General features: G+C 37.4%; 1 protein-coding gene across 8 annotated transcripts in view; it reads left to right on the top strand.

Moving 5' to 3' along the window:
* EPC1 (enhancer of polycomb homolog 1) overlaps positions 1-24,939 on the top strand; it is a 50,752-nt gene that overhangs the window by 25,552 nt on the left and 261 nt on the right. Inside the window, exons 2-16 of one of the 8 annotated variants that reach the window (XM_080340740.1) lie at positions 1,939-2,098; positions 5,058-5,203; positions 5,289-5,495; positions 5,880-6,028; positions 7,339-7,495; positions 8,692-8,868; positions 8,973-9,062; positions 9,148-9,296; positions 10,480-10,832; positions 16,200-16,283; positions 22,317-22,435; positions 22,517-22,603; positions 23,238-23,379; positions 23,492-23,858; positions 24,841-24,939. The exon at positions 24,841-24,939 is cut by the window's right edge and continues 261 nt beyond it. In XM_080340740.1, coding sequence (XP_080196866.1) covers positions 1,939-2,098; positions 5,058-5,203; positions 5,289-5,495; positions 5,880-6,028; positions 7,339-7,495; positions 8,692-8,868; positions 8,973-9,062; positions 9,148-9,296; positions 10,480-10,832; positions 16,200-16,283; positions 22,317-22,435; positions 22,517-22,603; positions 23,238-23,379; positions 23,492-23,858; positions 24,841-24,913 — 2,460 coding nt within the window. In that variant the 3' untranslated portion in view covers positions 24,914-24,939. Of the gene's footprint in view, positions 1-1,938; positions 2,099-5,057; positions 5,204-5,288; positions 5,496-5,879; positions 6,029-7,338; positions 7,496-8,691; positions 8,869-8,972; positions 9,063-9,147; positions 9,297-10,479; positions 10,833-16,199; positions 16,284-22,316; positions 22,436-22,484; positions 22,604-23,237; positions 23,380-23,491; positions 23,859-24,840 lie in introns of those variants that run through there. The other 7 variants (XM_080340741.1, XM_080340742.1, XM_080340743.1 and 4 more) reach the window with 7 other exon arrangements.

The raw sequence follows: 24,939 nt of genomic DNA, 5'->3' as shown, positions 1-24,939 counted from the left end.
ATGCAAGTTAAGCAAAACTGTGATTTGTGCTTCTGTTTCAAGAATTTTGTTAAGTTTTCTTTAAATATTTGTTACTGAAGCCTGTTAGAAAATTACTATAGTGTGGACTACTGATATTAACTGGCAGTGCCCTTTTCCATATCCAGAGATGGATCAGAGAAATTGAAATCTTAATTTAGCATCTAACCCCCTTCCCTGAAACAAAGCACTTTTTTTCTTTTGCATTTAAAAACACAAGTTGGTGTAAACACATTGGGAATCCTTCATATGATTATAAAAACAGTAAGCCTTTGCTGTTATTCAAAAACCATTGGCTATTACTATGTATTTGACTAAGAATCCTACTGTACTACATGGAAATAAAACTTAATTCCCTGTTCTGCAACAACTGTAGCTGTTGGGACAAAATCCTGAAGAATTACTACTGTTTACACAAATTTCAAGTGTCCAGCAGCAGTGCTTCACTAAAAAGCTAGAAAAGTAGTTATTTTGTACTGTACCCAAGAAAGCATTTTAGCTGCTGCGTCTCCTAGGTGACATAACATCTTAAAAAAGGTAGAGGATCAAAATCGGTCCTGTGAGTTTTACTTGAAACTCTATGGTATGTCTTATTGTTATCATTAGTCTCTTTTTATGAACAAACTTTTTAACAGGGGACAGATGTGGAAAAAAAAATCTCTATAGCTTGTTAGAAGGTAAAGATAGGCTAAAATGCTATGAGTCCTTGCAGCAGAATTATACCATGAAACACGTTTTAGTTTGAGACTGCACTAACGCTGCACTTTCACTATTTTATAATTTTGTGAGGTTTTTTTAAGTTTTGATGGAATGTTAATTGCCTTTATAGTACTGAAGAAGGGAGTAAATTGAAGTCAGATAAAGAGGTAATAAGATCATACGGATGGACACTGTTATGTTTTTACTTTAATATTGAAACTGATTATCGCTGCCACCCTTTTGCTGCAGTTCCTTTTTTTGGGTGTTTCAGTGATCTGGTTTATAGCATCTCAAGGAGAGCTGCATTGGCAGCGCTGATTTACTGAGCACTTAGGAAGGAACAGTATAGAAATTTTAAAAAAGAGCTTTGGTACTAGGGAAAAAAATACTGCGTTACATTGTCAGTAAACCACTTACGTATATGCACACATTGCTGTGTGGTTTTTGTTGGTAATTATATGAACACTGCTGGTACTACTTACTGTCTTGGCAGCACCACAGGAAGAATGGAATGCATTCAAATAGTTGCATTAGAAAATTACTAGAATTCATAATGTTCCTAATTAGTTACTTGGGTTGTAGTAATAGATATAAATGTAATTTAAGCTTGAAAAAGCTGCAGATTTCTAAAAGCTAGTTATTCTCACCCTCTGGTTTATAGTTTAACATTTATTTGAAAGATTAGGAGGGGGAAAAGGAAGGTAATGGAAAAGTTGCAATAAATGAGAATGTCTTTAGGAATCATTCTCTGGGTAAAAATAGTTGCTTCTTTTCTTAATAGGAGATGATGGCAGACCTCCTTTTTGGTTTTCTGACATCATTGGCAATAAATGGCTGTAGCAAATATAGACTAATACCAGAGTGAATATCTGTCTGCAGCTACTTGTTATAGTCTGTATGTCTAATCAATCTTAAGTGTCTCTCCAGAAATATGTAAAGATCAATTTATGTAGCTCACTGTGCCAAGGACGTGCAACTTGGCTTACTGAGTTCAGTAACTGACGAGTTGTGTGTTTGCAAGAGGGAGAGCTCCACCTACTGGAAACACCTTCTGGTTTATGGAGTGCAAGTTGAGTTGAGGGTGCATTATCAATTTCTTAGGTCTGGTTTCAGGGATTTAGAAGGAGAACATTTGCAAGAAAATAGGCATTCTTCAACTTTAAAAAGTCTGAGCTCTGAAAATATTTTCTTAGATTTTCATCTTGACTTTTTTGTTTATAGGAACATCATCTCCAGCGGGCTATCTCAGCACAACAAGTATATGGAGAGAAGAGGGATAACATGGTTATACCGGTTCCAGAAGCAGAAAGTAATATTGCATACTATGAATCTATATATCCCGGAGAATTTAAAATGCCAAAGCAGCTGATTCACATACAGCGTAAGTAAAGTAGCTAATTCATTTAAGTCTATACCAAGAACTTTATTTTACTTAGCTTAAGTGTCTGTTGAGCTCACATCAAGGCAGACTTCTGAGAATTAATTTTTTCCAACATGTAAAGGAATACATAGTTCTTAACCGAAGAGGTATATTTAGTTCTTGATCAAGAAGTCTGTGTCTCTATGTTAGTATTTTAAATTTGGCAGTCTCAAAGGCCCACTCCTGCCCTCTGTATAACACTCAGTAGTTACAGCTTGCAAGGGAATTTAGGTTTGTTAGCAAAGACAGACACAAATATACTTGAAGAGGAGAATATATGATACATAGTTAAGAAGCAGAGTACCTGTCCCCTGAAGTTTAACCAGGATAAAGTGACAGTAGGGTGGACTGGGAGGCCAAGCAGAAATGGCAATAGTAGTAGTATTTGCCAGTGCCTGGATGGAAGTATTTGATATCTAGAAGTAGATGTTTTTTGATATCACCAGTGGCCTGCAAATGTGTTGAGCTTTGGTTTTGTTGAAAGATAGCAGCTATTCTATATGGATGTGACCCTTGATGTGAGCACCACATTGAAAACATTATAAAAATGTATAACCTGTTCCAGAATTTTGTTGCATGGTGTGATCACTAGAATTTAAAAAGTAATATCTGTGCTATGTAAACAGATCTCATGCTTAATTAACTTTGGTTTGATGTTAGACTTCTGTATCAGTCCAAGCTTCAGTGATGGCTTAAAGTAGTAGAATCAGAATAGTTTGGGTTGGAAGGTACCTTTAAAGGCCTTCTTGTTGATCCCCCCCAAAATGAGCAAGGACAATTTCCACTAGATCATGTTGAGGATCAGGTAGATTAGAGCATGTTGCTCTGCTCCTAAGCAAATGAAGAGACTAATATTGGGTTGGTGCAAAAGTAATTGTGGTGTTGGACCATGTATTTTAAATCATTGTAACTAGACTCAAACACATCTTTGTTAATCAAAATAGGAACCATTACAATCAACACATTTTTGCTAATGAGAAAAGTTTGTTTATTCCTGTAGCATAAAAACCCATCCTTTGGGATTCAGTGAATTCTTGGAAAGCATTTTCTGCATCCTGTTGGTTGTGGAAGCATTTTCCCTACAAAAGGTTTTGGAGGTGCTTGAAGAAGTAGTAGTCAGTTGGCAGGAGGTCAGATGAATATGGAGGATGAAGTAAAACTTTGTAGCCCAATTCATTCAACTTTTGAAGCATTGGTTGTTGGACATGCAGCCAGGCGTTCTTGTTGTGAAGAATTGGGCCCTTTCTGTTGACCAGTGCCAGCTGCAGGCATTGCAGTTTTCAGTGCATCTCATCGATTTGCTGAGTGTCCTTCTCGGATGTAACTGTTATGCCAGGATTCAGAGAGCTGGAGTGGATCAGAGCAGCAGCAGACCACCAGACAGTGACTCTGACTTTTTTTTGGTGGAAGTCTGGCTTTGGAAAGTGCTTTTGGAGGTTCTTCTCAGTCTCAACACTGAGCTGGTCATCGCTGGCTGTCATATGAAATCCACTTGTCGCATGTCACGATCTGATTGAGAAGTGATTCATTGTTGTTGCCTATAAGAGATGACACTTTAAAATGATTATTTTTTTTTTTAAATTTTCAGTCAGCTCCTGAGACACCCACTTATCAAACTTTTTCACCTTTGCAATTGGCTTCAAATACCGAGCGATGGTAGAATGGTCGATGTTGAGTTCTTCGGCAGCTTCTCATGTAGTGCTGAGAGGTTCAGCTTCGATGATTGCTCTTAATTGGCCGTTGTCAACTTCCAACGGCCGGACACTGTGCTCCTCATCTTCAAGGCTCTCCTTTGCAAAACTTGTTGAACCACCACTGCACTGTATGTTTGTTAGCAGTTCTGGGCCAAATGTGTTATTGACGTTCTGAGTTGGTTCCACTGCTTTACAACCCGTTTTGAACTCAAATAAGAAAAACGCTTGAATTTGCTTTCTATTTGACATAATTTCCGTAGTCTAAAATAAATATAAAAAAAGCAGCAAGTATTAAGTCATTAGCAAGAAAACAAAGCAAAGCGTAAAGTAAGAAAAGCACATTAAAATTATGTACGACATAACCACATTGATATTGGAATATATTCTTAAATAAAACAGCAGATCTCGACAATGCAAAAACGTGGCTACTTTTGCACCAACCTAATACTAGCAGCCTTCCACACTGATATTAAGATTACATCTTTCCGTTCATTTCCTTATCTAGCTGTCTAACAGCTGAAATGGTGATTTTCAGCTGCATTGTATTCTACTTATTTATTAAAAGCAAGGGATGCTTTTCACAGTGTGTTTCCAGATGTGCAGGTGGGAAGAAAATTGGCTCTCTTATGAACTAAAACAACTTGAATGAAGCATGAGAACTAAGGAGATCTTGGTTTGAATGCTGTATTTTCCTAGCATATTGTGGAAAACAGAACAGTTGTTTGCGTTCTGCAGAACGTTAGGGCCAATTTAGTCTGACTTGTCTACATCAAAAATCATGGATTAGAATGTATAAGGTCACTGTAATACAGTCTGCACAGACTTGTAGAAGTACCTTTGAAATTATTTTGGGCTAAAGTCTTAACTGTTGATAATACAGTATGTAAAACTGCAGAATATTGGACAGCTTTGAAAATTTTGACCAATCTAAAAATTGCTTACTGAAAGCAATCAGGTAGAAAGCTGCCAGCTGGTGTGACCACTAGCAAGGTTTCATTGGTTAACAAAAGCATCGTCAAATAGATATCAACTTGTATTCCTGGTTTTTAATAGTGTATTTTTTTTCAATAAAAAACTAGATATAACTTTGAAGTAGCATTATTACAACACTCAAACAAATAATTTAGGTTTTGTCATCAGAAGAATGTGGTGTGTGCTCCAGACGCTGCTTAGAAGAAAACATTTCTGTAGTAAAACTAACTTTGATTTTCACTGTTACCATTTAGCTTTTAGTTTGGATGCTGAGCAGCCGGATTATGACTTGGATTCGGAAGATGAGATCTTTGTGAATAAGTTGAAGAAAAGAATGGATATCTCTCCTTTGCAATTTGAGGAGATGATAGACAGACTAGAAAAGGGCAGCGGTCAGCAGGTACAACGGTACTTTGAATAAAGAATTTGACGTACGTGCTCTATATGTTGCTATATGAAAGTGACATGCTGGGTTTTACATTTAGCCAGTCAGCCTGCAAGAGGCCAAGCTGTTGCTGAAGGAAGATGATGAATTGATCAGAGAAGTGTATGAGTACTGGATTAAAAAGAGGAAAAATTGTCGAGGGCCCTCTCTTATCCCAGCAGTGAAACAAGAGAAGCGAGATGGTTCCAGCACAAATGACCCATATGTTGCTTTTAGAAGACGAACAGAAAAGATGCAGACACGAAAGGTAAGTGGATCAATACTTCCCTCTGCTTTCTTTCACGTCCTACTCCCCCTCTAAAGAAGCAGCTTATGTAGATAAACAATTCTGCTATGTAGTATAAAACAATAGAAGTTAGTGTTCTTTTGTTCTAATTTGCAAGGGTGAAAACACGACAGAAACTACTTTAGAACAGCTGTTGAATGGAAGTTTATGTTCATTATTTTTTCACTAAATCTACTGCCAAACCTGTGTATGGTGTTGGTAATCTGTAGCTTGTTGATAACCATGCACATGCTTCTCTTTGTTTTAGCAGGTGGGATTATTCATATACATAAATATTTAGAACTTAATTTAATTCAGCTCATTTCATTTGAATGATGTGAGGAAATATATACGATCTATTTACAGAATCGAAAAAATGATGAAGCATCTTATGAGAAGATGCTTAAGCTGCGTCGAGATCTGAGTCGTGCAGTAACTATTCTGGAGATGATAAAGAGGAGGGAAAAAAGCAAGAGAGAGTTGCTGCATTTAACACTGGAAATTATGGAGAAGAGGTAATGTTTATTGAAGAATTTCTGCGGAAAGTTTTGGAAACTACTTTGTATTCTGATTCCCACAAATACTTAGTAATGAATTTTTTTAATGAGTATCTAGACTGATGTTCACAGAATAGCGTGTTCTCATATATGGTCATGGAGAGCAAAACAAAATGTTACAAAGTTGCTTGTTATGGGAAAGTAACCTTTCACACCAATCTACATTGGTTTATTGCATGTGTACATATATTCAAATGTATGTGTATATCCGATGTATTATACAGGAAGAGAGATCATCATTATGGGTAAATTCATGTGGAAATTTGTGTTAAATTTAAACATGTACATTAAGGAAATCCCAGCTAATTTTAATGCCATTTCCAATCATTAGCATTCTTTTTCTTCGTTATCGCTTTTGTTTTTTAGCAAAGCTTGATCTAACACTCCCTTGAGGAAAACAAACAAGCATTTAGTACAGTATAAAGTGTTCTGTGAGTCATCTCCAACTAGGGCTTCTTTTGATGTCCTGTTTGTCAGCTATGCTGAAGACCAAGTGCTCTGCTCCGTCAACTGTCATTTTCTCAACCAACCGCGAATCACATTTACAATGTGGAGTTGTATTTTAGATTCATACTTAGAATCTTCTCTAGCTTAAGCATCTATGTTTGGAAACAAACGTTTTTGAGTCAGTATTTTAAAGCTCTAAAACGAACCTTTTAGTCTGGTTTCTGAGGGAGAATGTCTGTATCAGGGCACTTTCTTCAAGCATTGACCATTTTCAGTAGAAACAAAGATTTTTCCAGTAGTTTTATCAAGAAAATAAGCTGTTGAATAGAGGAAATACTCTAATGCCCCTCTCAGAATTTAAAACTGCACTTCAAATCAGCACTGTCCACGGGAACGTAATACAAAAGAGAGAGAGGATTGATGAATAAGGTGCTTGGCCACACTGTTTAAAACCTTTTGGGTGATAAATGTGTATTTTTCTAATAGTACCTGTCCCCAAGTGAGAGGGGAGGGAAACCGTCTTCTGTTCTTTCCTTCAAGTTTCTGCTTTTCCTTTATATTATTATCTTTTGGAGATGTTTTACAGGCTTTACAGGGTAGTTATCCTTTTATTTATTTATCAACATTAGTCATTGCAATGAAGTTTTCATGTTATTAGTCTCCATTTCTGGAACAATGCTTCCTGCATTTCTTGCTGTCATTCAGGACTTCCCTTTACCCCAAGTTGCAAGTATTAGTCTGTTTTTCTCTGTGTTGTTCCGTTTTTTTACTGGGCATACGTTGGAAACATTCCAACAAATAAAAAATAATTCTGGTTTCAGGTATAATTTGGGTGACTACAGCGGAGAGATTGTGTCTGAGGTCATGGCACAGCGGCAGCCGATTAAACCTACCTATGCTATTCCCATCATTCCTGTGACTAACAGCAGTCCTTTTAAACACCAAGAAGCTATGGAACTGAAAGAATTTAAAGTTAAAGTGAGTAATGTCAATAACAGAGTTACTGATTCATGCTGTTACGCATGCAAGATACAGCTTTTTAGGATAGGGGGAGGGCTTTTTGAAGCTGGAAATAGGCTAGCAAAGTACAATTGGAATGCAATTAGATTCTTACCCTGGGGACATGAACATTTTTCACTAGTACTGTCCATAAATTTAGGATATCCTGAACAAAACTATTTATTACCTAGATAGTGGTAACTAATTACAAAGATAGAAACAGTGAGGTAAAACCCATATCTTGTTCTAAATTAATGTAGTTATTTTAATCTGAAGGGTTGTGGTAGGGGTTTTTGTTGTTGTTGTTTAACTATGATCCACTGATAACTCCCAGCACACTGTGTATCTGTCTGGTTTTGTATTTAAGTATCAACTAATTTTACATGATTTAGAAAGCTGACCAGCACTTTTTTTCCTGCAGGCTTTAATTTTGTGTCATACAAAGCATAGCTACAGTGCCAACAACTGAGCATATTAAATAGGTCAGGTAACACAGGAGAAATGGTGAGGTATAGTTTGAATTTTAAACAAAGACTTCTTGTAACTGAAGAATGTCCGAAGGCTGTTCTGAATCTGACAAGGTGGCTTGAGTCAGTGAACACTCCCATTGATAGTAATGTAGCTGGGGTTGCTAGTGAGGCTGGGTTGATGCAGAGTCTCACAGCATGAAAGAAAATTGTTTCTTGGAAGCTTAGGAAATGCACTTAAACTTGGATTTGCATAGTATGAGAAAATTTGTTTAATTTTCAGAGGATTTTGTGAGAGTCGAAGTATCTTTGAGAGGTTGAACCTCTATTTTTGCCTTTTAAGCGTAGTTTGGTATTTAGTAATTCCCTAACAGTGCATAAATGTCTATTCGTTTCAAATGTTAGAAAAGAAGAATGGTTCCTGGTGGAGGTCATTGTATGTTTGAGTAGTACTGTTATCTTAACCACTAGTGTTATATCTAGCACAGATTGAGCAAATAGTGCTTGATTCCACCTTGTCTGTTAAACATTTCAGTTACTGGAAATGAAATAGATATATTTATTAAATGACTGCTTGTATTGCTGTCAAGATGGTGGAGAGATTGGTTCACATTTTATTTCGCTTAGGAGTTTTTGAAAACTCCTGGTTTAATCTAATTTGCTATATGTGTAACTTTACACTGCTTATTCCTTTTCTTTTTCTTGCAGCAAGATAAACCTGATGTTATTAGACCTAAAAGAAAGTATGAGAAGAAGCCAAAAGTCTTACCTTCATCTGCTGCTGGTACTCCTCAACAGACAAGTCCTGCTGCACTGCCAGTCTTTAATGCTAAAGATTTGAATCAGTATGATTTTCCTAGCTCGGATGAAGAACCTCTCTCCCAGGTAGGACCTCTAGAGTTCTGTGCTGCTCTTGGGGAAAAAATAGAAGTAAGACTTGTGGATTTACTAATATCTCTCCTCATACACCCTCCATCCCCTTTTTAAAGGTTTTGTCTGGTTCTTCGGAAGCAGAGGAAGAGAACGATCCTGATGGTCCTTTCGCCTTCCGTAGGAAAGCAGGCTGTCAGTACTATGCTGTAAGTAGAATTTCCTTATGTACCATAAAACAGAACTTTGTTGTGGGAAAACATCTTGTGATTAATTGTTTATAATTATTTTAAGCCTCATTTAGACCAACCTGGCAACTGGCCATGGAGTAGCCCTAAAGAGGGAAGATTAGGAGATGTGCGTTACAGATACTGCTTAACCACCCTCACTGTACCCCAGAAATGTATTGGGTTCGCACGAAGACGAGTTGGCCGTGGTGGAAGGTAAGTGCTACATAATTGTTGCTGGTTTGGGGTGGGGGAGGGGAAAAACCAAACCCACAACAACAAAGGAAAAAAAAATCCACAATTAGTAAGACATATTTTAAAAGAGCAAAGTTTAAAAAAAAACAAAACAAAACAAAAAACCACAAAACCCTCAAAAATGGAGACATCAGAGGGTTTGACTTTTTAAATATTTCCATTTGATACAAGTTTCTTTAGCTGATTAATGTCTCCATTTTTATTTTGCAGTAGTGGAAGCCACTTTAATACTGTTTTCTTAAATGTTTCTGGAGTCTTTTATTACTGGCCTCTCAAGTTCTGGGGTGAAAATACATGTATGTTTTCAGTTGTGATTGATGGTTTGTATTTAAATTATTTGCATAGTTGTCTTCAAATTGTAGTATTTTAAAATAGCAAAAACTGCATTTTTTCAGAAAACACTTTTCCGTGTATGGAGCATATTTGGTGATTTGTCAGTTTTAGAGGAGAATTTTGGGGGGGAATGCTTAACAATAGCTGTTAAACTTCGAACATTGTCAAAAATACCAAAGAATTAAGGATTTCCTTAAGGCATTTTGCTTCTAAGCACCTATATTGAAAACAATTTAAAAACTGTTCAGTGTATAAATGCTGTTTCTTAAATCATTGTATTTAACTTAAAGAAAATCTAAGAATGTGTTTTGGCTTTCAAATTAATGCTTAGAACCTCTTCTGGTATTAGCGTATCAGCAAAATCAGAATGGGAGCTGAAAGGCTCTTACTGGGATTTTTTTAAGGGGATTTGGAAGTTAATGTGTGACATACCCACTGCAGTGGGATGGTTGTAGGTTTATTCAGTTTATATGGGAGTGAGCCTTTTGAGCTGAAGTTACTTAAGCAATTTTATTCTCTAGGTTTTTTTGCATTGTGGAACTCTGTCTTCCAGCCTGATTTTAAATATATGTGTGTGTGTGTTGCAGTATCTTAATATATACATAATGATGTACATCAGCTGTTCAAACAGTAAAAGCTAGCATATACATGTGAAGAGAAACCTTAACATACTTACTGTAAAATAACAGATAGTCGTGCATTCTGTGTTTATTTTGGGAGGGGGAGGTTGCTCGTTCTCACATGGCAAACTGTTGACCTTCTTGATATTTTCTTTTCACTGTATAATTCTGCATTGTTTTCCTGTTTTTAGGGTGCTACTAGACAGAGCGCATTCGGACTATGATAATACATTTCATCAGCTGGATTTGGAAATGTTTTCCTCATCACAACACTCTTCAATCAGTCAATTTGCCAATACCTCAGAAACAAATACCTCGGACAAATCTTTCTCGAAAGACCTCAGTCAGATACTAGTCAATATCAAATCATGTAGATGGCGGCATTTTAGGCCTCGGACACCATCCCTACATGACAGTGACAATGACGAACTCTCCTGTAGGAAATTATACAGGGGTGTAAATCGAACAGGCACAGCACAACCCGGGACCCAGACATGCAGTACCTCTATACAAAGTAAAAGTAGCAGTGGTTCAGCACATTTTGGTATGTTTATTTTGACAAACTTGCTTCTAGAAACTTTAAACTTGGCTCAGAATATCCAGAATATTGTTAGATCATCCATATTTTACATCATGGTCTATTTTGTTGGTAACAGCCTATCTTCACTTTTATCTCTTTATTTGCTACGTAGAATGTTTACTAATATTTATTGCTAGCAGTGGTGTATGGCATCTCAAATTTATGCAAATGCTACCTTGGTATGTAATGATGATTTTAGAAATATGATGGTTTAGAAACCAGTATTGTGCAGGGTTTATGTTGCTTCTGAAGATCAGGATTTTTAAAATTAAAAATACATTAATTGAAATGTTGATAAAAATTTTATGTTCCGAATTTTTTCTAGTCCAAAGTGTGATGGTGGGAAACAGTTAAAATGTTTACGTTTTAAATCCCAGCATGTTATCAATTCTTACTTGAACTTATGTGAAATTAAATGCCATTTCCCATTCAAAAAATACCCAGCCCACCCCAACTGATACTACTTCTCACACTTGGCAAAACTCAGACTAATCACCCATGTGTCTTCTCAGCAAGTGGCAGATTATGTCTATAGAGCTTGAATTATGGAATTGAGGACCTAAGAAAACTTGATGTGGTGTCGTTTTTTAAATTGGAATACTATTGGATAGCATCTCTCTTTATATTGGGTTCTTCACACTGAACTTAAATAACTCTTAAATTTTGATCAGTCAGTACATTGTCATCTTTCTATGGAAAGTGAAGTGATGGAGCTTTTTTCAAAGAAATAACTTTGGAGTTCACCACCGTTTTGTAAGGAGTCTCTAGAATCATGCTTTCCATGCCATCTTGAATTATGGCTTTGGAAATAAATTAGAAAACCTGGGTAATGTAGGAGTCAGCTGGGGAACAATTCATATACCTAATAAACTCCCCAAATTATGGGGTGTTTTGGAGATTTGCTTAAACAAAGAGCGTTACCATGATAACAGATGACTTTAATCCTCTTGTTTCCCTCTATGTTTTATACCTTTCCTCCCTGCACCACCTGTTTTGTGGTTTGTGTTTTGGGTTTGTTTTGGTAGTTTTTGTGATGTGACGGGGTGTGGGTTTTTTTGTTTGTTTGGTTGGGTTTTTTTGTTGGTTGAGATTCTTTCTGAAAATTCCTCCTTGTGTTTTTAGACTTGGTGGACAGCTTTGTTCTGCTGCTCTATTTCATGCTTCCCCTCCATGCTGTCCTAGAGTAGGTCCTTTTCCCCATCTCCTATTCTGTTCTCTCTTATGACTCTTGCTGGAAATATATTAAAGCTAAAACTGATGGTTTTTCACATTTGTGATCAGAGTATGGCTTTTGGTGTTTAAATTCTGGTCTTCCAGTGTTTCAAATCAATAAGCCAAGTCCAGAGGAGAGCATGACCTGTCTAGTGGCCTGGGGCTGAACTGTGATAAAATGGTAGTCAGGGTACTAGTGTGAAAAGAAACTCATGTGTTCTGAATGGATTATAATTAGACTATAAAGTAGTAATGGGCAACACATTACATCTGAAAAATTAAACAGCCAATTTTTCAAGTCTACATAAATCGAGTTTAAATTGTATGTCTTGAGGTGTGTGTGTATAAATACATGAACACCTCTAAAGAATCTTCTTCCTTAAATAAATTATTAAGATATTTGTCTACATCAATTTAGGAATTAAATCAAATTGTTATTTCTGGTTATGAGTTCTGTACAAGGTTTTAATTCCATGGTTGTATTTTGAAGCCTGTGGGAAAGTAATACATATGTGTAAGTGCCTAGCATATTACATTTGTGCTTGGGATTTTATGCAGATAGTTTCTCTCATTTATGTAAAATATTTAAGTTAGTGTTCCAAACTTATAAATTCCACAACATTTGTATTTTTAAATTTGTGTTTTTATTAGGGTTTGATAAAAGAATTAAGCACTCCATTAAAAAATATGCCTGAATTCATAGATACACTTTAAGATAGTTACCACAGTCTTTGGGTAGTTTCTCGTGATTATTATAACCAGGAAGACTGTACCTGTATAACTATTTATAATCTTACTAGAGATTCTTGTAGTATTAGACATGGATGTGAGTTTGTGAATATGTGGTCTAATGATGTTTTTCTGCTTACGGGTAGGTGTTTGAAAGTAACATACAGTCTAGTTCATCTTGGTACCGTTCTGTTTTCTAGCTCTTTTTTCTCAGTTTCTTAATTGATTCTTTAAAATGCGTGGTCTACACAGATTAGAGGTGTTCACAGGTCTCATAGAGTTTGGCTTCTTCAAAGGTGCATGTCAGTTGGGGCTGCAGCTTCTGAGTTATGTCGTCTTAATTTCTGTAGCAAATACTGTAAAGAACATCAGGTATCTAACATCAGTACTGAAGTTTTCTAATCCTTACTGCTGAAGTTTACAGTTCTATAGAGTGTTTCTGTTCCTCTTTCTTAGCTGTCTTTGAAGCTGGGAGTTTGTTATGGGAGTGGATTTTTAAGTTTTGTTTCCCCTTGCCTTTTAGTTTTTTTGTAGTGGCAGTAGGTCGTTTTTATGAGAAAACACTAATGTATCTGTTTTTACAAATCCCTTTATCACTTCCCTGCTACTGTGAGTTGTGGTCAAACCCTGTTGCTTACCTTGAAGATGAAGATGCTGGGATTCTGTAGTGGCCAGCAGAGTGGTCATGTTGCTGTGTTTACTGTGCACCATCACATGATAAGTTTTGTCTGTTTCTATATTAAAGAAGTATAGAGAAGTCTTGGGCTTTTTCAGCCTCAAGTGATCCAGACAACATGCTGCTGACATGGAAAAATTGCTGTGGAAAACTTTGCTTTTCAAGTCAGTTATTCATGGCCAGCACAGCCACGAAGTGGAGAAGGTACCTCAGGCTTTCATATCCCATTCTCTGGCTACAGGAAGCTTTAAGACTGGAGAAGAGGTTTTCTCAAAGAGCCAGGCATTTTATGAACATTTTGAAGAAATGCTAGTTATTCTGATCCTGGCTTTCAGAGTGCTCAGCGTAAATGATCTGTGGAAGATGAAGTAGTTGCACTGAGATTTTGCATGTAAACTGGGAAGGGACATCTTAAAAAAAATCCTTTGTGAGTTACTTGAAAAGGGGGCATGTACTAGACTTGTGTGCTGAAGGATAGACTTTTCTTGGCCGTTCGACCCTGCTGACAAAGTAACATCACTTTTGAAGAAGGTTGTTCCTTTTAATCTTACAGAAAATTGAAAAAAAAGCATCTTTTGCCCTCTTGCAAGAAGACCTGATTTGAGGATCTTCAGGCGTCTGTTACACAGAACACTGCTAAAAAGCAGGCAAGAGTGTGAAAGCATGATTCTTGTGGAGGAATGACCAGTTCAATGGAAAAGCTAATAACTCTGAACAAATTGCGATAAAATGACTTCAGAAGAGGAGCCTGTATTGCTGACAATCTCAAGTTTCTGGATCATAATCTTCAGTGATGGAGCGTGTGTCTTAAGTCTGGAGTGTACACTAGGCATGAATATTCATCTGACGTATTTGTCCCCCAATAATTTAATCTTCCTTGTGAGATCGATTGATCTAGTTCTGCCAGGCAAAAGGTAGCCTTCAAACTGCATCACATCATAGAGAGACTCTGCTTTCTGCCAGAGATTTGCTGCTAAATATGTTACATACATATCTTTGGATGCTTGCATCAGTAATCAAAAGTTTGAGATATTTAAAGCTGCACAGCGTGTATAATTCTGTGGCAGCCTTGTGTGTAGGAGACAGACCAGAGATACCTGTCACTAGTCAAAGACTTGAGCGCTGGTTCCCAGGCTACACAGTGAGACTAGGCAACTGTCTTGCTTATTCTGTTCTTTCACGCCACCCTCCAGAAGCCGGGTCACTTTGAAAAGCAGGTCTGCAAGCTGTGAAGACCGAAGGGGCCAGCAGTTAGCCTGGAGTCTCACTCATGAAAAGTGGGATTCTTTCTTTGAGAAGAAGTTTATGTATTCTAGCAGAAGGCTTACTGAAAATTCTTAGAGGGCTGTGATATTTGGGATTGTAGACCTTACTGCATATGAAAAACTGCAGACATTCAGATTGTAGTCAAAGAATCCAGAGTAGCTTACCTTGCATTTTCTTGTAAGCTAGAGACTTAGATAATGTGCTGCAAGTTGCGCTTTGCTATTCCATTATATTTTTTGTGAGAATTCCACAGAAATAACATTTTTTCCCAGCAAACTTAAGTGCTTTTTTGCATCTCTCAATCCGCTTTTTAAAAGCAAGTTTTCACACTTTAAAGGTCTAGCAAGATGGTGAACTATGCTTCCGTTTCCCAAATGTCTGTTCAGCATTTCTGTCTCTGAATTTGTAATGTCAGTTCTATACTATTTTTCCTGTTCTCACTAAGGAGACAGATACACCATTAAAGTTACCTGACACCCTTCTTCAGGAAGGAAGCAGGAACAAGCTCCTCAATGCTTGTGGCAGTTCCTCTCACCAAAGTAGAAGGACTTGTCCTACCTTCTCATGGCTTTCATGCCATCACTGGCTGTGTTTAGATCTCTTAATTTAACCCTTGTATCTGTAATAGTCTCAACACTGCTGGCTGTTTCACTGTTTCCCCTTTTCCAAATGCTTATTTCCACATTGTAGGATACACTTTGTAATGAAAAATACTGACATTTGTAATGGCCATTTTCAGCAGTCATTGGAACTCGACAGTCTTGGCCCCTCTGTGGCTGAGATGTCAAGATCCTAGTTGAAGAAGCAATGGCTGTGGGAGTAATGGGTGTTTATAGCCCACCCTAGGCTTGGTTGAAGGAGAAAATGCTAAAAGGAGAAGCCTCTCTAGTCTGAGAAATGTCACTGGGGATGGGGTAAGAGCACTGAGCACTTCTGGAGAATTTGAGACTTTGTAGTTACACTAGATTTTCTCATTCAGCTTCAGCCCAGTTGGAGTAATACATTGCTCCAAGTTGCTGAATCTTCGGGCTTGTTTAAACTGCTACACTTTGCATTCTATGCAGGAATACTCACATGGATAACTGTGTAGTAAACTGCATACCCCAGCTCGCCTGTGACATTCTGATGGAAAGTCATATTAAGAATGATGGACAGAAATATCTAAATGCACAGCAAGCATTTCTAGCTTTTATTTGATGGCCAGTAAAAATCCTCATTAATTATTTTTGTCTGTATTTCTTCCACTACCAAGTAGGAAGTGTGTATGTAGATCTTGTATCTCGTTTATAATTTCGAAGTCTAGAGTTCTGACGTTAGGAATTTCACACCTAAGTTCTATTGGGCTGAAATATAAGGCTGTTGTAGTAATAATCAAGGGCATAATGATTCATGTTCTCATAGTGTCTAATGCCATGTTTAAGTAAAATCAATCTTGAACTTCTTTTCAGAAAGTGAAACATCTTTGGGCCTGGTGCATCAAATACTAAATCACACTGATGACTCTAAGTCTCTCCAATCTTCCGAATTCACTGGTGAGAACTTGCTATACAGTAGAAAATCTTTAACCAGGCAATGTAAGCCAGTTAAGAGATTAAAAACGTGGTGTTCTGGATTCCTTAGTATTGTGAATGATGTTTGCTTTGCATGCACTTTGGCATTAGTAACAATTAATTGTACTCTTGTATAGCAGGGATGTGATGCTCTGATGTATTTCCCTTAAGAAAACACTGTAACACGATGTGTCATGTTTCCACATACTTAGCAGTTCTGTAGTTTATGGGATTTCTCAGTTGGAAGCTTTAGTTACATGATATTTCTTCTATTACCTGCCTTTTTAATGGCCATCACCTCTGCTGGAAATAAGGGAATCCAGTCCTCTGAATGGCTTTTGAGAGAGGGTTTTTTGGAGCCAATATAATCTTAATTATTCGGTTTTCCTACTGAAATAGTTTTCCTGCTTAACTTGATGTTATGAAGCAGCTGCTTTTTAAAGTTAATTTATTTAAATATCCAATTCTTTAGATGTTTAACAGGACTGATTAGGATAGGTAATTGTGTTTATTCCACAAAGCTTGCTCACTTTCCTTGGCAAACCTAGTGAGCATTTTCCAGTCAGGAAATCGAGAGGGATGCTGGTAGAGACGACCAGGAATTTGCACATATGTTTTCTGCTTTCCAGGATATGCTTCTTGGTTTTTAGGAAACTGGTTCTTGTGGTCAGGTTTTTTCTAGGTCTGTATTTTCCTACCTCAGGGAAGCAGAGTAACAACTAGCGAGCCACCTCTCAGTAAAACCTGCAGCTGTGGCTGTTTACCATACAAAGACCAATGTTTAAATACAGATTCCACAGCTGGACCCCCATCTCACTGGTTTTGGCCACTTCTGGAAAGGACTTGCATTTTCAGGGGAGCTAAATGTAAGCTGCAGCATTGTAAGGCTGGTATACATCAAGTGGTAGAACTAATAAGCACTGTAAAAATAGTTCCATGTTGCATTATAAAACTGCTGAGAACTATGGATCTTTGAGAAGTCCATTGACAGCATCATGGTTACTCTGTGCTCCAGAAAACACCACCTGTTGAGTATCACCCTCCCACAGAATTTGGTAGATGTGTAAACAGAATCATCCAATTGAAAGATATTACTCAATGGTTTAATTTGAGAAAAAATTAATATGTAATTATCTCAAGGACTACAAACATCATGTAAATGATTGTAGGAAATTATTCATAGTATAGTGAGTTGTTAAAAAATTGAGTTATTGCACAAGATTTGTGGCTGTCACTAAGGAGTTCCTAAGCAGTCATTTATCCTGCCTGTCAGTCTCAGTAATGTACCGATGTTTCTTTCCTTGTATTCATAGCTGCAAACTCCTGAAGCTTTTTCTTCTACCTTTCATTCCTTTCTGCAGTCTGTAAGCCAGAAAACATCTCTTACTTGCTGCCAAAGTGTAGCACTAATGCAATTGCAGAATAGGTGCATGTGCTGTCCCGAGCGGTTAAATTAAGAGAGTAACAGCTAACGTGGTGTGCTGACTTAAAATCCTAAAAGTTGTTTCAACTGAAATGCTATAACTTGATTCCGAGTTCTACCAGAAACAATTCAGAAGCATAGTGTGTTTGAATTGTTACAATTCTGAACAGTATGCTGCAAACAAATGAGTAAGAAGCATTCACATAGCCCCAGTCTCTCAGTAAAACTTGAGCTGCCCATCTTCTGACAACCATCTTGGTGGGGTTGTGCCTTAAAGGTTCCTAATGTTGAAGATTAGGAAAGGAGTTGGGTTAAGTGAACTTAAGGAGAAAGGTGACTTAGATAAATTACTGAAAGTGTCTTGGAAGGTATGTAGAAGTTTTGGGGAAGGTGCAGCTGTCAGCTATGAAAGGTAGTTGAGGTATTCTGAAATGAGGATGTTCTTATTTATTGTGTATCAATAGTGGTGGTTGAGATATTCCCACCTCCACCCCCACTGGATTCTATGTAGTGAATGAAACTGGATGTTCTGTCACTGTCCAATTTAGTAACCTCTGTAGCATGAACTGGTTATGACCATATGATGGAACCCTGGGCATGCTGTGTGAGAAGAGTCTGTCAGCACTGCGCACCTGTCCAGGGCTGCTGAAGCAAGAATCTGTTCTAAAATCTCATGTATCATCTTTAACCATTTAATGGTTTGGTTTGTCACTTTTTTAGCTTGAAGCTCTTATTCAGTTGTCTGTTGCTTTACTAGTTTTTTAAAGCCTTGAGGGTCTCCAGTAATACCAGGAATGTGTAACTGTATGTAGCAATACTCTTCTGAGTTAGCGGATGTGGTTGCTGACTGAAGTGTACAGAAAAGGTCTGGGCCTGCTGTTGTTTTCCAGGCAGATAAAGACCAGTGTATGGCACACAAGAATGACATTCATTTTTGGAATTTCTCCATTTGCCATTTTTCTCTGGCACAGATGAAAGCTTTTCAGCTGTGCCCTTTCTCTTCTTTAGGATAAAAATTAAAAGCGGTAATAAATTTTCTGGAACAAAGTTCTTGGGGAGACTGTTTTTCTAGAGAAAGTGATGTTTGGCACCTGTGCAGTTGCGTGCGTGCCAGCTTTGCAGGCAATAAAAATCTGCAATCCATATAATTAACCCATTAATAGTGGCTACATTTTTATGATCTGCAATGTGTTCTACTAGAATCACTTAAAAATAAAAGACAGACTAGAGTTTTGAGAAGCGTAGGACTGTGCCTGCAGATGTAGAGGCACAGACACTCAGTATACCCATGATTTCACTGTCCTGAGCAAATGTGTGATTTCCCCAGTTCCAGTTTTGTGCCCCAGAAAATGAGTATGTGAGGTTAAACAGGTGGAAGTACTTTCAGAAGGAACTTATATCTCACTATCAGGAGCCTTATTTTTTTCAATTGAAGTGTAATATAGGCTGTAATCAGGGAGCAGGAGGGGGAGAAGCCTAGTGACAGTGAGAAAAATACGTGGTGGCTTTTAGCAGAAGGGGAATGAAGTATGCTGTCCTGGTTTGAAGGTCTTTGAAATAGTTAATTTTGGTTTGGATATTTCTCAGTAGTACTAGTGTTTTCAACAAAACCTTCAATGCACTGGTTCTTCAGCATTGGAGAGAGAGGAGCTGCTTGTGTAATTAATGATCTGTAACTCTTCTGGTCTATGAGCACATCTGGATGTGCTGTGGAATGGAGAAGGAATATCTAGCACATTATTGTAGGAGGCTGTAGCTTGCAGTTGCCCTTTATGGGCAGCCTTGTGTTTCAAAACCGGATGCAACTGAGTAAGTCAGAATCTCACAGTAAATCTCTGATAATGTTGTAATTAGTATTTCGAAATGTCTAGTAGGCTTTTAACTTTAGTAAGGGGAGCAGCAAAAATGTCCCTGAATGTTTTCATGTAAATTAAAAAACCTGAAATAAATTGTTCTTGAGTGTATTTTCAGCTATGGCAGGTAAATAGCTATTTCCATTGCGTGTTTGAGGTAGTATTTGTGTGTGGGGATATTCGAGCTGAAGAGAAGCATTTTGAATACAAATGAGGGTGGTGATCATAGCGGGGTTCTTCTGCCACTTGTTTACTTTGACAGCTGTGGAACTGTTTTCATAGTGGTGGGAAACGTAGAGCTGTCAGGGTCACAGGCTGCTTGAAAAGAAGTATGTTGATGCGTCATTTGAAAAGTATAGTTGTTCTAAATGGAGCTTCCACAAAAGAAAGAGAGGCACTTAAAGACTGTCGTAAATGTGGCTATACTAAACAAAACACAGTGTGTTTCTATAAACTTTATTTACTGTTTCTCTAAAAGAAAATAGTATTTTGGAGTTGGTTAAACAAACATAAGTGACTGTGCTTACTACAACTCTGTAGTTAAAATCTAGAATATACTCTTGAATATACGCTTGAAAACTGAAACTAGCTATAAATAAATTTTACTTACTCAAATGGACAAAAGTGAGATGGTTATGACAGCGGAAATTTCAATCTTAATTCAGTCAAAGATGGTGGCATAAGTTATCCTTTTTTCCCATTTTCCTTTTTGTTAGTCTGTGAATTGTCATTTACATCACTTATGCGAGCTCTTCCTAAACAATATGTTCACAGTGTGATACTGTAGAATAAAATGCGATACTAATACAGGGAACCTTCAATATCATTGTCACTATGTTGGCCAAACCATACCAATTCTAAATTTTAGAGGGTTTAAAAAACACTAAGTCACCAGTAACTAATCAATATAAATGCAATACCTATCAGTACCAAAGCATTACCATCCATTTTTCTCCCTCTGCTACTGCCACTCAGCTTCCTATGTGCTAATCTTCGTGTGCTAAAGCTCTCTTGCTTTAACTTCTGTGTTTGGTGACAGTTTAAAAGAAATCTGAAGGGCTTTTAATTTATATAAAGTAAAATTAAAATTTAAACAACAACTCCTGAATATTTGGTCTGTGAATTCTAGCTTGTTTTGGTGTTTTTTCTTTAGTAAAGGCGTTTATGAATGGTGTTACTACTAAACTATTCTCCTAGAAATAACTTTGTTTTAAAGTTGAAGTGAAATTTAACTGTGAGAGTATTGGGAAATAATCTATCACTTATGGCAGTACAAACAAGTGCAACATCCCTACTTTTTTAAAGTAACAGCTGAATAAAAATTTGTAACTTCAAGTAGTCAGCAAAGTACTGGTAGTAATTTGGTGCTATTTGCAGTCCATAATAGAAGGGTTCAGAATAACGTCTTACAAAAAACAAAACAAACAACAAAACACCTGGAAAAATGCATGCTCAGCAGTGTTAGTTGTGTTTGTTTCCAAAGATTAATTCTTACTGTGGTTAGCTGTTTGCATTGACTTATTGTTCAAGTTTATACCTAAGGTGCAATTGTGCTTCAGAATCCTGTTGTATCCAGAAGCAGGAAATTATTGTAGTCTTGATAGAAACAGATGTTTCTTCAGGCAAGCGAGCCTGAGAGAGTAGATTAACAAAATAGAGGAATTTAGAAATTGCAGCTTGTGAACAGGATCCAAGTGTGGTGGTGATTTGTTGCCAAACAGTAAGCTTCCCCAAAAGTGCAACTTGTGCTGCGTTCTACAAGTGTGGATGCTGTTTACAGCACTTACCTGGGAGCATCTCTACAACCCAAAGAAAAAATTGAAGGAAAAATCCCAAAGGTGTATCCTAGACTGAGTTTGCAAGAGCATTCAGTTTTAAATTGAAAACTGATACTTCCTTTCATTTTGGAAATGTAAATTAAACAAACAAACAAAACCAGCCACAACTTATGTTTTAGACAAGTTAATCCATGAACTAATGATTCCCTACCCCTGCACCACTGGGCATCCCCTTGTGAATCTATAAGAATAATGCTGGTTTTTATCAGTTTTATATTTGCGGGCCAGCTGGATAAAATTGCAGTTGACCTGTGATGCACTGACTACTGGGTCACTTTTCAAAGATTCTAGAGAGAAGGATGTAGTTCTATCAAATTCTGTATCAATGGAGTAGCTTCTGTGTGTGTGATCAAAAGCAAAAAAGAAGTACTGTGGTATGATAGCCTACACAGTTGTAAGGATGCTCAGTTTAATGTTTGGAATGAAACATAAATCTTAAATGTTGGTACTTGGTATCCTCATGATGCCTTCTGAGAGGGCTGAAAACATGCAGTTCCACGTTTTTGCATAGAAGCCTACTTTACTAGTAATGCAGATACCATAGTTTCGTCAAGTGAAAGCAGTGATGCCATTTCTACCTGTAATCTCTTTTTAATCGGTTATTAGAGAATTTTTGGTGGTTTTAATTGTGTTTGGGTTCCCTCTTGCCCCTCTATTTTTGATATCTTGAGCTAAATGCAGCAAAGCAATTAAAACCTATATACTAAAAAGGGAAGGCTTAATTTGAACAAAAATCTCTAGGAGGATGATGGCCTCTTTTGCCATAAATGTGCATTAAGGCTCTTAGGGACTCGCTGTGATGTAATTTATTTTTTATTTTAGGATTATTAAATAGATGTGTTTGTATACACAACACCTACGTATTTTGATATAGTATTTTCTCGTTTTATATTTTGTTCAGCATTTACAGCCGAACAATACCAGCAACATCAACAGCAACTGGCACTAATGCAGAAACAGCAGCTTGCACAAATTCATCAACAGCAAGCAAATAGTAATTCCTCTGCCAACACATCACAGGTGAGGGATTTGTCTGTGCTATGATTTATCCCTCATTGTTTCCCACCAGGGTTCATCTCTAATTGTCAACTGTTGCCATAGAACCTTGAAACTAACCAACAGGAAAGTGGCTTTCGCCTGAATCTACATCATAGCCATTCTGTAAAGTGTTTAGAAGGGACACTGCAGGTGAGTGTGGCAGGCGTTGCCTCTGCTCCCTCTTAACAAACAAACAAACAAAGATGGGTCAGTCAATTAATGAAATTTTCAAAGCCTTAGGAATATGAATTGCAGACATCTCCAGCCGTGTCATTATCCTCTTGATAGTGGGGGATTTTTAGGACAGGATTATAATTAATAACTAAAGCTGAGTGCTAAGTATGTCCTCCATGCTGCTGTGGAAGTGTGGAATATTCACACATGTGGTGATGGACACATAAAAAGGTTCGGAAGTTGTTACCAACCTGAACCTCTGAGTCTCTGATTGGGTTTAGAATTTCATGAAAACAAGTTGACCTGTGAAACAATGTTATTCCATAGAATTTTGGAAATAAATTTCTTTGTATTTTAAATAGTTGTGGGGATTTTCCTCTCCATTGTTACAATGGACCTAAAAGTGCATGGGAAAAGAAATCACAGTTCACATTTTAACTAGTTTTACAAAATGCTGACAACAGTTTGGCCTGAGAGAATAACTGGGCCACAGTTCTGATTTATATGTATTGATTTTTGTTTTACTCGTTTATGTGTAGCTTTAAAATGGGGAGAGTACTGACTTTTGGAAGCCTCAATCACATATATTTGCGATCATTTTTGTTTTTAGGGTTTTGTTTCCAAGACACTGGATTCTGTTAGTGCTCAATTTGCTGCCTCAGCTTTGGTTACATCAGAACAACTGATGGGATTCAAAATGAAGGATGATGTGGTGCTTGGAATCGGGGTGAATGGCATTCTTCAAGCCTCAGGTACGCAGCTATTTGACAGACTTTGATTGCATCTTGATTTTTACAGTGGAGATGTGTCTGTCTGGAGTTGAGTACTTTCTGAGCTTTTTTGTTCTGTGTTTTTCCTTTGCAGGAGTGTACAAGGGCTTACACCTCAGTAGTACTACACCTACAGCACTTGTCCATACAAGTTCATCATCAACAGCAGGTTCAGCCTTGTTACAGCCTTCAAATATAACACAGACTTCAAGTTCCCACAGTGCACTGAGTCACCAAGTAACTGCTGCCAGTTCTGCAACAACTCAGGTTCTGATTGGGAACAACATTCGATTAACTGTACCCTCATCAGTTGCCACTGTAAACTCTATTACCACACTGAATGCACGACATATACCGAGGACTTTAAGTGCTGTTCCATCATCTGCCTTAAAGCTGGCTGCAGCAACAAATTGTCAGGTGGCCAAGGTTCCAGCTTCATCCTCTGTGGATGCAGTACCAAGGTAGGTTTTTTAATATCTGCTTATGTTTTATGGTCTTTATTTTGCTTGATAAATATGTTTGTGGCTCATAAGGACAGTTGTATCAGATCAGGTTGGCTTAAATTAACCGTGTGTATAACGGTGGTCAAAGTGACTACATGGGGAGGAATACAACAATGGACAGGTTTTTACACTGATATGTTTCCAGGATGTTCTGCTGGCCACCAGATCAAAAGTAAATGTTAATGTTAGCTCAGAACTGAAATCTTAAGATCTCATAATACTATGCCATATAAAAAATCTCCACTTGTAAGGTTTTTGACTCTTATATTCTATATGAAGGCTGAAATATTCCAAAATTAAATGTGTCTGTCCTTAAAAATAAGTCTGCCAAGAATGAATATAGGGTAGAGTTGGTCCAGCTGTGTTGAAAGATGTTTCTATAATTTGAACACTGCAGAAGATTTCAGAGGATGTGTGATCTTTTGTGTATCTCAAAATTTGAGAAAAGGATTTGTCACATTCTTTAGATATAATACCCATTTTCATTTCTCAATTACTGTTCTTAATTTCTCTTCATTAGTTTAAGATAATTGGCTAGAAGATGAATTAAAGTATATTGAACAGGAAATCACTTGTGTTCCTCTAAATAATTCCAGATTTTGTAATCAGGGACTTCATCAGCAACTTTTTATTGCACATTTTTTATTACTTCATCACAAATTTTATGCTTAGAACACCCTTTTTTGTTTCCTGTATGACATGGTGGTTTATGGGGAGGTTTTACAGCGTAGCAAGTGTTCAGAGTACTCATTGCTGGGAGTTAAGCACACAATAAATACAGTGTGAGATGAGTGTATTTCATGTCTCTGTCGTTTTGCTTTTCACTTCAGTGCCTTCGCTACATTTTAACAGCTCTACAGTACTGATGAGCAGTTGTCTGTGGAACAGTTTTTGCTCTCTTTTGCCAGTCTTGTTAATCCTTTTATTATTATTTCAACAGGGAAAACCATGAAACAGAGAAGCCAGCACTGAACAATATAGCGGACAATACAGTAGCTATGGAGGTGACGTAGTTTCCGTAGGAGCGGAACTGCAGCCT

Source organism: Nesoenas mayeri (assembly GCF_963082525.1).
Source record: "Nesoenas mayeri genome assembly, chromosome: 2".
Classification (NCBI taxonomy): Eukaryota; Metazoa; Chordata; class Aves; order Columbiformes; family Columbidae; genus Nesoenas; species Nesoenas mayeri.
This window is presented reverse-complemented; position numbering and strand designations above follow the sequence as displayed.